General features: G+C 43.1%; 1 protein-coding gene across 2 annotated transcripts in view; it reads left to right on the top strand.

Moving 5' to 3' along the window:
• Positions 1 to 13,273, top strand: part of tle2b (TLE family member 2, transcriptional corepressor b) — a 75,315-nt gene extending 62,042 nt beyond the window's left edge. For both annotated transcript variants that reach the window (XM_071487715.1, XM_071487714.1), the window contains exons 11-20: positions 341 to 508; positions 844 to 1,003; positions 1,806 to 1,975; positions 2,604 to 2,680; positions 3,702 to 3,951; positions 4,256 to 4,503; positions 5,043 to 5,190; positions 6,061 to 6,211; positions 6,438 to 6,514; positions 9,984 to 13,273. In XM_071487715.1, the coding sequence (XP_071343816.1) occupies positions 341 to 508; positions 844 to 1,003; positions 1,806 to 1,975; positions 2,604 to 2,680; positions 3,702 to 3,951; positions 4,256 to 4,503; positions 5,043 to 5,190; positions 6,061 to 6,211; positions 6,438 to 6,514; positions 9,984 to 10,091 (1,557 nt within the window). In that variant the 3' untranslated portion in view covers positions 10,092 to 13,273. The remainder of the gene's footprint in view (positions 1 to 340; positions 509 to 843; positions 1,004 to 1,805; positions 1,976 to 2,603; positions 2,681 to 3,701; positions 3,952 to 4,255; positions 4,504 to 5,042; positions 5,191 to 6,060; positions 6,212 to 6,437; positions 6,515 to 9,983) is intronic.
• Positions 13,274 to 13,514: the final 241 nt, after the last annotated feature.

The raw sequence follows: 13,514 nt of genomic DNA, 5'->3' as shown, positions 1-13,514 counted from the left end.
AATGTGTGATTGTGTACATTTGATTTGCCCGTGCGGTGCTAATGTGTAGGCGGTACAGGCCAAAACTGCTCATCATTAAAAGTGTCACTAAATTACAATAACTGCAGACTGCAGCTTCAAGGACAAGGATCACCTCTTAAAAGAGGAAACATCATAGTGATGAAATGTTGTGAAATTTACTTGGACCTTGATTCAGCACCATAAGGGCCAGGACTCAAACAGAGCAGCAAAACAGCTGAAGCATCGTGTGACCTTCAGAGGCTAAAAAGATGGAAATTACCACCATTTTTCTCTCTGGGTAGAACTTTAAGCCACTTTTTCATCTGCCTTTGTCATTTAGGAGCCCAACTCTCCTGCGGGCAGCCCTCCTCACTCCCCCCATGGGAACGGGTTAGACCGGGCTCCAACCCTAAGGAAAGAGCTCCCAGGCTCCTCGAGCGCAGGAGAGGCTCCCTCCACCCCAAACCCCCGCAGCCCCACCCCAGGCAAGGCCAAGGACCCTGCACAGGTAAGACAGAGAGAGTCCACCTTAAGAAGTTGCTCTACAGAGCAATGTCTGTCTGCTTTTCCTTTAAGTTACCTAATATTGTTATTTTTAACATGTTTAATCAGACTGTAGATTTTTAGACATTTGTCTTGATATTCTTGATATTTTTTCTTGGTATTCTTTTCCACTTTGTACCCTTACATTGTCTATACTCTATATAGACAAATTTTACTCTTTTCATTTAGACTATTAAAGATGTGGTCGTCTGGGATTGTGGAGTTTAGTATAATGAGGGAAGGCTTGAGCATCATTATCCACACTATTTGTGTTAACTTTCTTGTGTGACCTCTCTGCAGATGGATAAGTCCCAGTCTCCGTTGTCTAAATCTGGCACTCCATCCCCGTCCCACCGTGAGGCCCTTACCCCTGGAGCACCAGGAGCACCAGGAGCTCCAGGTCCAAGCACCTCCTGCCTTCGTCTGGTCAGCAAAGCAGCAACCAGCGCAGACCCGCTTGGTGAGACAGTTTACACAAGCAAGATGAAATTATAAAACAAAAACATGGTTTTGATATTGAAAGTGTTGCTATAGAAGCTTGGTGATAACTGACTATCACTACATGTATGTAGTATATAGATTTCTAACTTTATCTATTTGCAGGCAGTTACTCAGAAAGTTATTTACATAAATTCTAATGAGATTTTTCATTTTACTGTGTGAAATTTACTTTCTAATCTAGGTTTCAGACCAGAGTACCTTTTTAAAGTACACCCGACTAGCTACACCAAATAGGTCCTTGAATTAGACTGTCATGACTTCGGTGGGATTTGCACCTGGTCCACATCTGCCCCTCATACCATACATCCTCTTGGCCCTCAGCTTTTCTCTTTCCTCATGTGTTTACTGTGACATTATCTTGGCCCTATCATGCAACGATACTTCGTTTCACTGTTTTGGACCTAAACCTCTTGATTTGATTGGAGCAAGGTGAAACAAAAAAATATGCCTACAGGGCTGACATTTTGAATATTCAAAACCATATGAAGAAGGTGAGATCACCCTGACTTTAACATTGTGCTCTTGAGCAAGGCTCTGAACCACTATCTGCTTCTCTGTGGTCAGAATTAAAGACCATTGTTGTACTTGACAGTTCCCTGGTCTGACACTTTGTTCATTTGTAAACAATTAAAGTTTAATAGAAGAAAAAGTCCATTCTTCTCAGCCCCTCTGTGACTGTGCTTGTGTTTGTGTACGATGTATTATTCCCCCTCTTTCTTTCCATCCTTCAATCCCACCTTCCTCTTTCCCTCCCTCCCCAGCTCTCCGCAGTCCCATGTCTGTGCCCCCCGGTTCATACCCGGCTCATTTTGGCGTGGTGTCCCACGCAGGACTGAATGGGGAGCTGGCCAGCCCAGGAGGCTTTGGCGGCGCTCTGACTCTCTCCCCACAAATCAGCGCAGCGGCCAGCGCCTACTCCCGAAGCCCCATGGTGAGGAAAGGCCAAATTATGAATGTGTGAATGAATGTGTTCTATGTTATCAGGTAGCGTTATGCATTCATCACAAAACGCTGATCACAAAAACCTGTGTAGCAGTACTGGAAAAAGCTTTAGTCATTCCTCAGCGTGCTCTATATTGTCCTCAGTGTCACTCCAGCATCAGAAACAACAAGTAGCCGAAGCAGTCCAATCACAGTTTTTACATTCTCCTGTGGCCCATGTAGCTCCAATGTGTAGTTACACTTTTGTTGAAGTGCACGTCAGCTGTGATGTGACTGTTAATGTAGCTACAGTATGTAGCCTCTGCACGTAGCTCCCACAAGACTTCAGCATAAGCCAGCCTTGAGGCAGGATGTTCACTGCAGTGGCCTGTTCACCACCCTGTCATCAGTCTGGGGAAGGGCAGTATGCTCAAAACATCACATATTAGTGTCAACACTCATGCACACCTCAGCACAGTTTTCAGAATACAGACTTTTGTTATATTCTGGTCACTGGTCCACTGTTTCAATTGTACTTAGTTGTAGAATGATTTTGATGAAAATGACTTTTAGTTTAGTTACTTTTTTAACTCCTTGTCAAGCTGCTAATTGCTTGTCCACTCTTTTGTTCCCGCCAGGTGGCTTATGACTCTCGGTCTCACCTGAGAGCACCAGGGCTGCCCTCCTCTCTGCCTGGCTCCTCTGGTGGAAAGCCGTGAGTTTTTACCTTTATAATACACATATACATATACACTGATAAAGTTCTAATGCAGAATTCATGTAACATGAATGGTGATTCACTGTGGTGGAAAATCTCATTGCCACTATTGAATGCGTTTCTATTTGTATTACTGGAGCTTGTGGGATAAATACCAAGTGAAGAATACATTTTCTCACTGTCCATATTCAGTTCTGAAATGAAAATTGGATATCTACATTTGGCAGATGCATCATTAAAGAGCCTTTTACTATCATTAATGTGTATATACTGGATACTTATATGAGGCACAGTTAAACAGTTAATTTAAAAAAGGAAAGTTGAACAGGATTATCGTGTCAGCCAAGAAAATAGGTATGGATGATTGCACATACTTTTGTCAAAACTATTTGGATTGGATAGGAATTCAAATGAGTGCTTTGTGTTTTATATACCCAGGACCTTTCAGTGTTACACATTAACTCTGTCTGATACCTGAAAGCCCTGAACACTGGAGATACTGAGGAATTTCAAATGTCCAGAGCACATACTCCAGCACACTTGCACATATTCTCTGGCCTTTGTTGACTGAAGAACAGTGTTGTTTTTGTAATTCATTGCAGAGTAGCAATTCATTCTTGTGGTGCTAATTTGAAATCATAAAACAGCCTTGGCTTCCAACTGCTACGGTATTGATCAGCCATTAGCAATGCCACACTGACTCTGCCTTGTAATACAATCTGCCATTATACATTCCCGCTCACAGCTACAGTGGGCCAAGTAATTGCCAGAATTCAGGCAAATATTACCAGAGTTTCAAGGCCATCACGGTGTCGTTAGACTTCTCAAATTGCACATTTTATTTGTGTTGTTGTTTGTGCATTATGTGTATTTACCTGTAGGTCTTCCACTTGCACACACACATTTATTGATTGATTGATTCTTTGTCATACTTGTCTATAGCCCATTTCTCTTTTGATCTTTGATTCTCTTTAAATTGCTGATTTATTTTGTTCCCTTCTGTCTCTCTTCTCTGCAGCGCCTACTCATTCCATGTGAGCGCAGACGGCCAGATGCAGCCAGTGCCCTTTCCCCCTGACGCCCTGCTGGGCCCGGGAATCCCTCGCCACGCCCGTCAGATCCACACCCTGAGCCATGGAGAGGTGGTGTGTGCTGTCACTATCAGCACCTCGACACGCCACGTGTACACTGGAGGAAAGGGCTGTGTCAAGGTGTGGGACATCAGCCAGCCAGGCAGCAAGAGCCCCATGGCCCAGCTGGACTGTCTGGTGAGACACGAGGGAGGAAGGAAAACAGAGACACGCAAGTGTTAAAAATAGAGATTCGGCACAATGACAGACATTCATATATCAGGCAAACAAACAAGTATGTACAGTATATTCACTGAACTGATTTTATTTTATTGACTGAGTCATCTTTCCACCTTAATTTTGATCAGACATCATCAGAATGTCCACATTAATTTCCTGATTGTCCCCAATTATTTACCATCTGTCCCATGAAGCCTCATACACTGTCCATTAATGCACTAACAGCTATAATCTAACTGGCTTTCTTATCCTGTCCAATCAGAACAGGGATAACTATATCCGCTCCTGTAAAATCCTCCCTGACGGGCGAACCTTGATCGTCGGCGGGGAGGCCAGTACGCTGTCGATCTGGGATTTGGCCACACCCACTCCCCGCATCAAGGCGGAGCTGACATCGTCCGCTCCCGCCTGCTACGCTCTGGCCATCTCCCCTGACAACAAGGTCTGCTTCTCCTGCTGCAGTGATGGCAACATCGTCGTCTGGGACCTTCACAACCAGACGCTGGTCAGGTAGGAGAGGAGCAGGAGGGAGGAGAGGACAGTGGAAGGAGAAAAAGACCATAAATATTTGGTGTCTTACCTACACAAATAGATTGTTGCCAGGAGAGACCACAGAGGGGGGAGGAGGGGGAAAGGCTACAGGATATGGAAACACTTCAGGAAGAGAGAAAAAGAGAGGAAAGGCGATAAAATATTGAAGAAGAAGGAGGGAGTGGGGGGGAATCATTGCAGTCTGCGACCTCCTCAACTAACCCCACAGTCATGTAAGAAGAGAGTGGGTTGAGGGAGCCATAGGGGATTTGGATTGGATAAAACAGGGCTAAAACAGGACTAAAAGATGGGGGGGGGGGGTTTAAGGCAGAAGGGGGGAAAAGAGAATCACATGTGGGTGGCTGTGGGCAGTAGGAAGGGAAGAAAGGGCTAAAATATATTTGGTCTGACACCTCCAAGAGAAAAGAGGCAAAGAAACACACAGGAAGCAGAGTCTTTAGAGTGAGTGTGTATGCAGGTATGTGTGTGTTTACCTCTTGTGTGTCTCCTGCCTGCAGGCAGTTCCAGGGCCACACGGACGGAGCGAGCTGCATCGACATCTCCAACGACGGCACCAAGCTGTGGACGGGAGGGCTGGACAACACAGTCCGCTGCTGGGACCTCCGAGAGGGACGCCAGCTCCAGCAACATGACTTCACCTCGCAGGTACACACAGCAGCACACACACTCTCAGTTGTGCATCAACACATCTTGGTCATATACTCATGTGGACAGGAATTTAGTTTGCAGAGAGACGAACACAGTACACGAGCAGTACAATACGCATTCATGGACACACAACACACCCCCACAAATCTGCTATAAGGTTCACCTCTCAAGTAAACTCATATACAGACACAACCATGCATGAGCCGTGACTTCACCTTGCAGGTATTGACAAAAGTGCAGACCAGCAGAAACGCATATACAAATACCAGCATGATTTCGCTTTATAGATTTACACACACACATACACACACACACACAGACACACAGTCTCTTTCATTCACTCTTCACTGTCACAACAGAGCTATAGAGTTGACCACTGTTGTCAGATGAGTTTCGATCCACCATGTAATGACTTTCTCTCTCGCTTCCCGTCTCTCTCCATCAACCACGTTCCCTCTCTCTCGCATCGTTTCCTAATGTCTCTTTGTTTATTAATTCACTTTATATTTACCTCTATGACATCACTCCACTCTTTCCTTACTCCTATTTCATTTCCACCATCTTCCCTCTTTTCTATTTTCATTCACTCATCATCTTTATCTTTTTCTTAATAACATCCTACATTCCCTCATCGCTACTTTATGCTTTCATCTGTCCTCCCCACTTCCACTCATCCATTTCTTCTATCAACCTTTATTGTCTTTCCTCCCTCATCCCCCATTTCCTCACATCGTCTTTCATTCTACCTTTGTTTTCATTTTTGCACCCTTGCCCCTTTATGTCCTGTCCACCCCTCCTCCTGCTCCTCCGTGTTTTTTTTTCTCTCATATTCTTTGATTCCTTACTTTCTCCCCTTTCTGTCTCCAGATCTTCTCTCTGGGCTACTGTCCGACAGGCGAGTGGCTGGCTGTGGGAATGGAGAGCAGTAACGTGGAAGTCCTGCACGTCTCCAAACCTGACAAGTACCAGCTGCACCTCCACGAGAGCTGCGTTCTCTCCCTTAAGTTTGCCTACTGCGGTATGCGCACGCACACCCACACATACACACACACACACACACACACACACAGACAAACTTGGGCTGGTTCCTAAATGTTTCTGACATACTTGCTACTATTGACACACACTTATCAATACTCCCCATGCTATTGGTTTGCAGTTTATGTGCAGCAGTTTCCGTGTGGCTTCTTCACCTCTTTTCATTTGTTTAACCTGTCGTACTGTGTGTGTCTGTGTTATTTCAGGCAAGTGGTTTGTGAGCACAGGAAAAGACAATCTGTTGAATGCATGGAGGACACCATATGGTGCTAGTATTTTCCAGGTGAGTGATGAGTGCAATGCTCGGAGGATGTTTATGGTCTGTCTGTGTGTATATATATATATATATATATATAGTATATGTATAATATATACAGTTTATGTAAATATACAAAAATATATATTATATAATTGTGTGCGTACTTGGGCTGTAAGTGTGCTCAGCTTCCTGTCCCTAAATTCTCCCTGTGCGCACACCCCCCACCCCCATACACACACATACAGACACACTCACACACACATACACAGACAGACAAGCTGAGCCCTCGAGGCAAAAGATGGAAAACGATGAGGAGCATTTTTTTAAATTCCAGATTTGTTGATCCAAGGTTACTTGCGGAGGTTTATCAGAGAGTGCAGGCTTCCAGAAATACATACACACACACACACACAAACACACATACAGAAACCCCCCCCTCCTAAAAAACACAGAACAAATGTAATAATTCCATTGTGTTCAATTGCTCCGTTTGAGGAATTGTTGAAACATGAATATGCAGGCATGCAGTGTTTTTAGCTGAGCCAGTTCATCTGGGTGTGAATGAAACTAGTGAGGGGAGATGAAGGTACATTTAAGCTGAGTGTTTTTTTTTTTGTGTGTGTGTGGCTGTGTGTGTGTGCGTGTGAGTGTGGCTGTCATATTTCTGTAAACCACAATGGGCAGCAGGGTTGGCGGCTCCTGTCTGTCCCTGTGGACCAAAAGGAGGATGCTGGCTTTCTGCTTTGTTATCCAAATGCCAAATGTTTCTCCTGCCAAACAGCTCCCTCCTGTCACTGTGTTATACAAACCTGCTTTTCTTTCCTCTTCCTTTCTGCTTTATCACTGTCTTTTCCACTTTCTGTCTCCTTGCTTTTCTCTAACCCCCTGCTTCTCTCTTGCTCCATCTCATTTTTTCCTCTCTGTCTCTCTCTCTCCTTGTTTCTGTGTTTATTGTTGTCTTCCCTTCCTCTCTGTGCTTACTCATATTTATCTCTCCACTAATCTCTCTGTACCTGTGCGCTCACTTCTTTCTCTCTCCTTGCCTTTATGTTTTTTCCCCTGTCCCCTCTGTCTGACCTTTCATACTCTGTAATCCTTTTTTTCTTAGACCACGCCTTCACTTTTTCCTTCTCTTGTTCACTTTCTCTCCTACCTTTTGACTGGTCTGTTGCATATCACTCTTTTCCTCATCATCTCTCTGTTTCTTTGTCATTTTTATCAAATAGGCTTTAATGGCATGAATATTAATGTTACATTACTGCTGAAGCCTAATTACATATTACAATGTATTTTCAGAAGAAGAGAAAAATGAAATGGTCATAAGAGGACAAATGTCCTAAACAGTACAAACACTGAAGACGTGTGGATAAAAAGAAAAAAGAAGGACAAGAGAGATCTGCAAATTCACTGTCATTTGTATGATTTCTTGAGATAGTATGCTGACTGTGTGTTAGGTTTGTCGCCTGTAAGTCACTAAATTTGGTGCATTCAGTTGGAGATAGCAGCTCAGTCTAAGCTTGCTGTGTACAGTGAGACTGTCTTCTAGCCCAGTTTGTCGTGTTCCTGTTTCGATTCTCAGGCTGTGTCAAAATTTTCCTCTGCTTTTTGTCAGCTTCTGTTCAATCATAGGACCAAATAACAACTGAGGCCATGTTTCTTTCCGTTTTGGTTATTTCTGTCCAGCAGGTGTTTTGGTCATCTATAAGTTGCTTGAGTCACACTTTTTAATCCTATACTGATGCTCACCTGATGGTTCTCGGTTCTCGATGGTTCTCAGTAGAATTGAAATAATTTGTCACATAATCGCTACCTTTACTGAAAAAAGAAAATATTGATATCAATTTATCAAAATATTTTGATTATTGAGCAATTATCATTGTTCAAGCAACAGCACCAAACCGCCTGCAGTTTAAGTTTTTTCCCTTTTTTGTCTTATGTGATAGTAAACAAAATTCTTTAGGTTTTTGAGGTTTGCTCAGACAAAATACACAGCTTGATAATATCTGTTGGGCTTTTGAAAATTGTGATGATGATTTGTCGTTTAATTGGTTAATCAAAAAATAATAGAGCAAAAATAATATTGAAAATAACCATTGTAGTACTCATAAATAGTAAAAAAATATAAACACTGTTTACATATTGAAAGAAAACATTAGATCAAAGTAGAAGAAAGACATAATTTCATGGGTTTTCTTTTGGTTGTGCCATGTAGGTCCACAAGAGCTTTTTTTTTTTGATAATATTTCCCAACTGTTTAAGTATTGTTAACTTATTTAACTTAACATACCCTTAATTTGATATATTTGGTGCATCCGGTGAAGAAGAGAAGTTAATATATTATTATATATTTACATCTATAAAAATTCAACATATCAGACTTTGTCCCTGGTGTTTATACCAACGTCCAACCTTTATCAAGGTGGAGACTGAAATTCAGTGTCTGACAATGAGATATATTAGAAAGTAAGAATTGAACTAGAAAATTGAATCAAAAGAAAAACGCTATGTATATTTTCTTTTTTCTCAGAAAGCAGACAGTGTAAAATTATCATAAACACCCAAAAAGTAAATCACATCATAAACACCATAATGCTGGAGGGTGTTAACTCTCTGAGCTTCTGTGTTTTATCTTTATTTGCCTCTCCATCTTTGTCTCTAAAGCTTTACTTTCCTCTCTTCCAAACTCATCCTTTGGCTTGTCATTGCATCCCTCCCTCATGAACGCCCCCAATTCCCCCCTCCTGCTATCTTGGTATACTATGAGAGATCCTGTGTGAAATGGCCTCTCACCGGTGGTTTGATGATTGACAGCCCTGCTGTCCCTGTAGCACAGAGGGAGGGAGGGGAGGGGAGACAAGGGGAGAGGAATTTAGAGAGGAGGAGGAGGAGTCGACATGAGAGAGGGGAAGAGTGAAAGCAGAGCCTAAGACCAGAAGAAGGGGGAGAGTCTGGGAAGAAAGGGAGGAAGATAAATGATGATGGAGCAGTGAGAGAAAGAGGACGCAGAGGAGGGGGAGGAGGGGGAGGAGGGGGAGTAGAGGGCGCTTTACATCATCTAAAGCCAGGTGCCCAGGTCTGGCTTTCAGACTCACAGGAATAAAGGAAGGATTGTTCATTTTGCCAGTTCGTGCAGACCATCAGCATTGTGCTGCTAGTGATGCTTAAACCTGCAATAAATGAGGCTGGAGAGAGAGAGAGAGAGGGAGCGAGAAAGAGAAGGAGAGCCGTGTGTCTCACATTCAAACAGATTAATGAGTCAGCATCCCGGGGCTCTGGCGTTGTCTGTTTGGAAATAATTGCAGACTGTTTTGAATTGCAAATGTCTTGTATGATTGAGTATTAAATGATGAGTCATATCTTTTCTAACATGTCTCTCTTTGTGTTTGTTTCTCTCCATCTGTCTCCATCCATCTATCATCACATGTCTCTCTCTCTCTCTCTCTCTCTTTTTCTTTCTCCTGGGTTTGTGCCCACGACTCTCGCCTGCTCCCAGTCCAAGGAGTCCTCGTCTGTGCTGAGCTGTGACGTCTCCCCTGACGACAAGTACATAGTGACAGGCTCCGGGGACAAGAAGGCCACGGTGTATGAGGTGGTGTACTGAGAGCCAGGACGAGATGCCAAGGGACAGGACGGAGACTTTGGGGTGGTTTTTTGGGGTGTGGAGGAAGTGCACCCAATTGCCCTGCCACCTGCTCCCAATCTTCATTACAACAGCAGCAGCACCTCCGTCTCAGTCCTCTTGAGTCCTCCTGACCCTCACCCCTAGTTCATCACCCCCTCTCCCCTTTTTGCTGTGATATAAGCTACTGTGGAAGCTCCCAAATGCCCCTTCCCCTCCTCCGCCTTCCACTTTTAGTCCAAGGACGAGGCATGAAAGCATAGACAGAGAGGCAGTAAAGAAACAGCAAGATAAGAAGGACAAAAGGAAATGAGCGGTGGAGCATAATGATAAAGTCAGGAGGAGAAAGAGGGGAAAGACGAGAAGGAGGAGAGAAAGGGAGAGTGCGGAAGGGAGAAAAATGAAAGGGAGGAAGAGGAGGACAAGGAGGAGAAGGAGGAGGAGGAGGAGGAGGGAGGCAGGGTAATTAGGGCTGTTTCCTGATTAAGAGCTCAGTGGAAGGGAGGCCCCCAGAGGAGGCGCGGAGCAGCACTGTGGGAGCGCCAGCCAGGAGCACTGATACCACACAATCGATTCATTAGCCAGACAGTGGAAGCCTTAATGAGGCTGACGCCGCAGCTCGCTCTCCCCAGCGAGAGGTGTCAGGAGCTGGGGAACGATGACGCTCCTGAGATGGAGGAGGTCGCTTCAGATATCCACATACACTGACATGAGTACATGAAAACATAGACCCTGCTAACACACACACGCACACACATAAGGTGCACGTCATCGAGCAAGGATACACAGACACACACACACATTTGAATATACCCCCTTGAGGTAATTGTAGGAAGAGAGAAACACACACACAACACACAGAGCACCCAATTAAACATTCATCGCTGCGCTCCCCATCTCACTGCTTAATATCTATTTTATTTTGGTCTGACAAAGGCAGCGTCTAATGAGCAGCGGAGTCAATGGGATTCTCCCAGGGCCCCGAGACACAAACAGAGAACATCAGCCGAGCTGTTCCTTCTAATTCCTCTGGATTGTTCTCCTGACACCGGGCGCTGCACTCACTCTCATTAAAGGCACTGTCAGCTAGATGAAGTAGCAGCACGGCAACTTCACTGTACGGCAGACAAGAGGGCAAATTAACGCCATCTGATTACGCTATCATCAGCAGCCAACTAAGCAGCGACTAATCCGATTCCTTTCAAATTTTATGCAACTAGTTGCTGTTTTCATTTACAAACCAGATGAGATTACATGTTTATCGGAGTCATTATCTCCATCTCTGCCTCCCTGCTGATGTGCTAGTGTTCAAAGTGCTCTGGCTAAATCTTGTTTGATAAGCTAGTGATTGCTATTAATTTAGATGCTTAATACTACAGAGGAAAAGTTTAACAGTTTTGTGAAATTTTTGCTTATTTGCTTTTTTTTTTTTTTTTTTTTTTTTGGCCAAGATTTAGATGAGGAGATTGATATCACTCTTATATATGTATGCTAAGTATGAAGCCACCGCTAGCAGCCTGCTAGCTTAGCTTAGCATAAGGACTGGGAAACAGCTAGCCTAGTGCTAACTGAATGCAACAAATTCCCTCTACCAGCATCTCAATTATCTTGTTATGTCTTGTTTAATCCATGAAAATGCCGAAGTTTAAAAATAACCAGTCATAGAATATTGCCTGGCAACCTTGGTACAATTTTTGTGGCGATTAAACAAATGAAGTATAATTTGTTAATCAGTGAGTTGGTGCTGGCAGGTGATTTTTTTTTTTTTACTTGGAGCCAGCGAGGTTAGCTGTTTCCAATCTGCACGTGCAGTTAGCTAGCTGCTGGCTAGCCTCGTGCTTAGCGTACAGATAAAAGAGTATCAATCTTCTAATCTAACTGACTCTTGTCAATGAAGTAAATAGGCACAATACACAAATTGTCAAACCTTCTCTCTAAACCTGACTCTTACTTTTCAGTCCTCCTTGTATCATACCCCAAACTGGCAGGCAAACACTATATCAGAGCTCTCTGCTTCTGTAGAACATGCGTCACCATTGTGTAGACTAAAAAAAAAAAAGGCACATTTCAAGCTTTTCTTTTATTATTCATTAATTTCAGTATTTTTTATGAATAGTGATTGCTTGTCTTATGTAATGATATGTTTATGTATTGGGGTTGCCTGTGACTGCTATTCGGGTTCGGGGAAGCAAACAGAGAGGGACGCACACACATGGAGACATAAAAAAAAAAAAATGTTTTCTTTTCTTTTGTATTTTATCCTTGGTGATGGTGACAGGCAGAAGGCATACAACATCAGCAAAACTATGAGAAGAAAAAAAAAATAAGACCCTCCATTTGGGAGAAAAGGTCCTCTGTCTACTGTTTGATGTTTTTTTTGTTTTATTCCCCCTTTTCAAAAGTGGTAATGTGTACTTGACTCTGTTTTCAGTCCTTATGGTGTAATTATACTATGTTTCTGTTGAGTCTGTGGTCAGTGTACAGCAGGCATCGGCTGCAACAGGTCGATACAGATTTAGCCATCAAAGAGGTCCCACTTTTTACTGCATGCTTGTACAGCTCCAGTGAAATGGTCTCTCATCCACAGTTTTACAGAAGGATGAATCTTACATCACAGTATGCAATTTAGTCCAGCTGTAAAAAGTTCTAGCAAGATGTGTCCATGTTTCTCTCTGCAGCGTTAATCTAAGATAGAAGAATGATGAGGGACTTCTACAACGGCTGCTGTACCAGCAAGGAGTCAGATCATCTGTACAGTTTAATGCCTTTGCCTGCCTCTTTCCCTTTCTGTCTGTCACTCACAGGCAGGCCTAAATGATATTCTCATACACAAGCTTGTATACTACTCAGAATGACGCTGTATAATGGCTATGCATTTGGTGGTATAGCGTGAATATTTGGGACATTGTATTTGATACTCTTCTTTAACTGTCAGTAATGTCTCTCTCCCCTGCCTGTGCTTTCTCTGTTCCAACAGTATAAAGCTTTTTTTCTGCTTTACAAGCTTATGTTTAGTCTTTCTTTTAAAAAGCCAAGGAACTTCCTTTTTTTTTTTTTTTTTTTTTTTTTTTAAATGCACTGTGTCTTCCCTCCTGATGCGTTTCCCATGTGCTGTACAAGAAATGCTCTGTGTGAAAAATAAACCAAACTTGTGTTCATCCTTTTAGGTGTCTCCTGAGTCGATCTTTTCAGTCATGAAAATGGCATGGCTCTAGGGACGGTGATGTTGGTCGGTCCATGTTCAATTATCATAACAGCTTTAGGATGGGTTGCCATAAAATCAGGTATTAATATTTATGTTCCTCTGAGGATGAATTGTAAAATCTTTGATTTGCTGACCTGTCATCTGACACCATCATTGGGTCAAAATATTACTTTATGACCAAATACCTGCAAACTAATGAC

Source organism: Trachinotus anak, unplaced genomic scaffold (genome assembly GCF_046630095.1).
Source record: "Trachinotus anak isolate AG129_WGS33_773 ecotype Australia unplaced genomic scaffold, CSIRO_AGI_Tana_v1 ptg000010l, whole genome shotgun sequence".
Taxonomy (NCBI): Eukaryota; Metazoa; Chordata; class Actinopteri; order Carangiformes; family Carangidae; genus Trachinotus; species Trachinotus anak.
The sequence above is the reverse complement of the archived record's forward strand: the minus strand, read 5'-3'. Positions and strand labels throughout refer to the sequence as shown.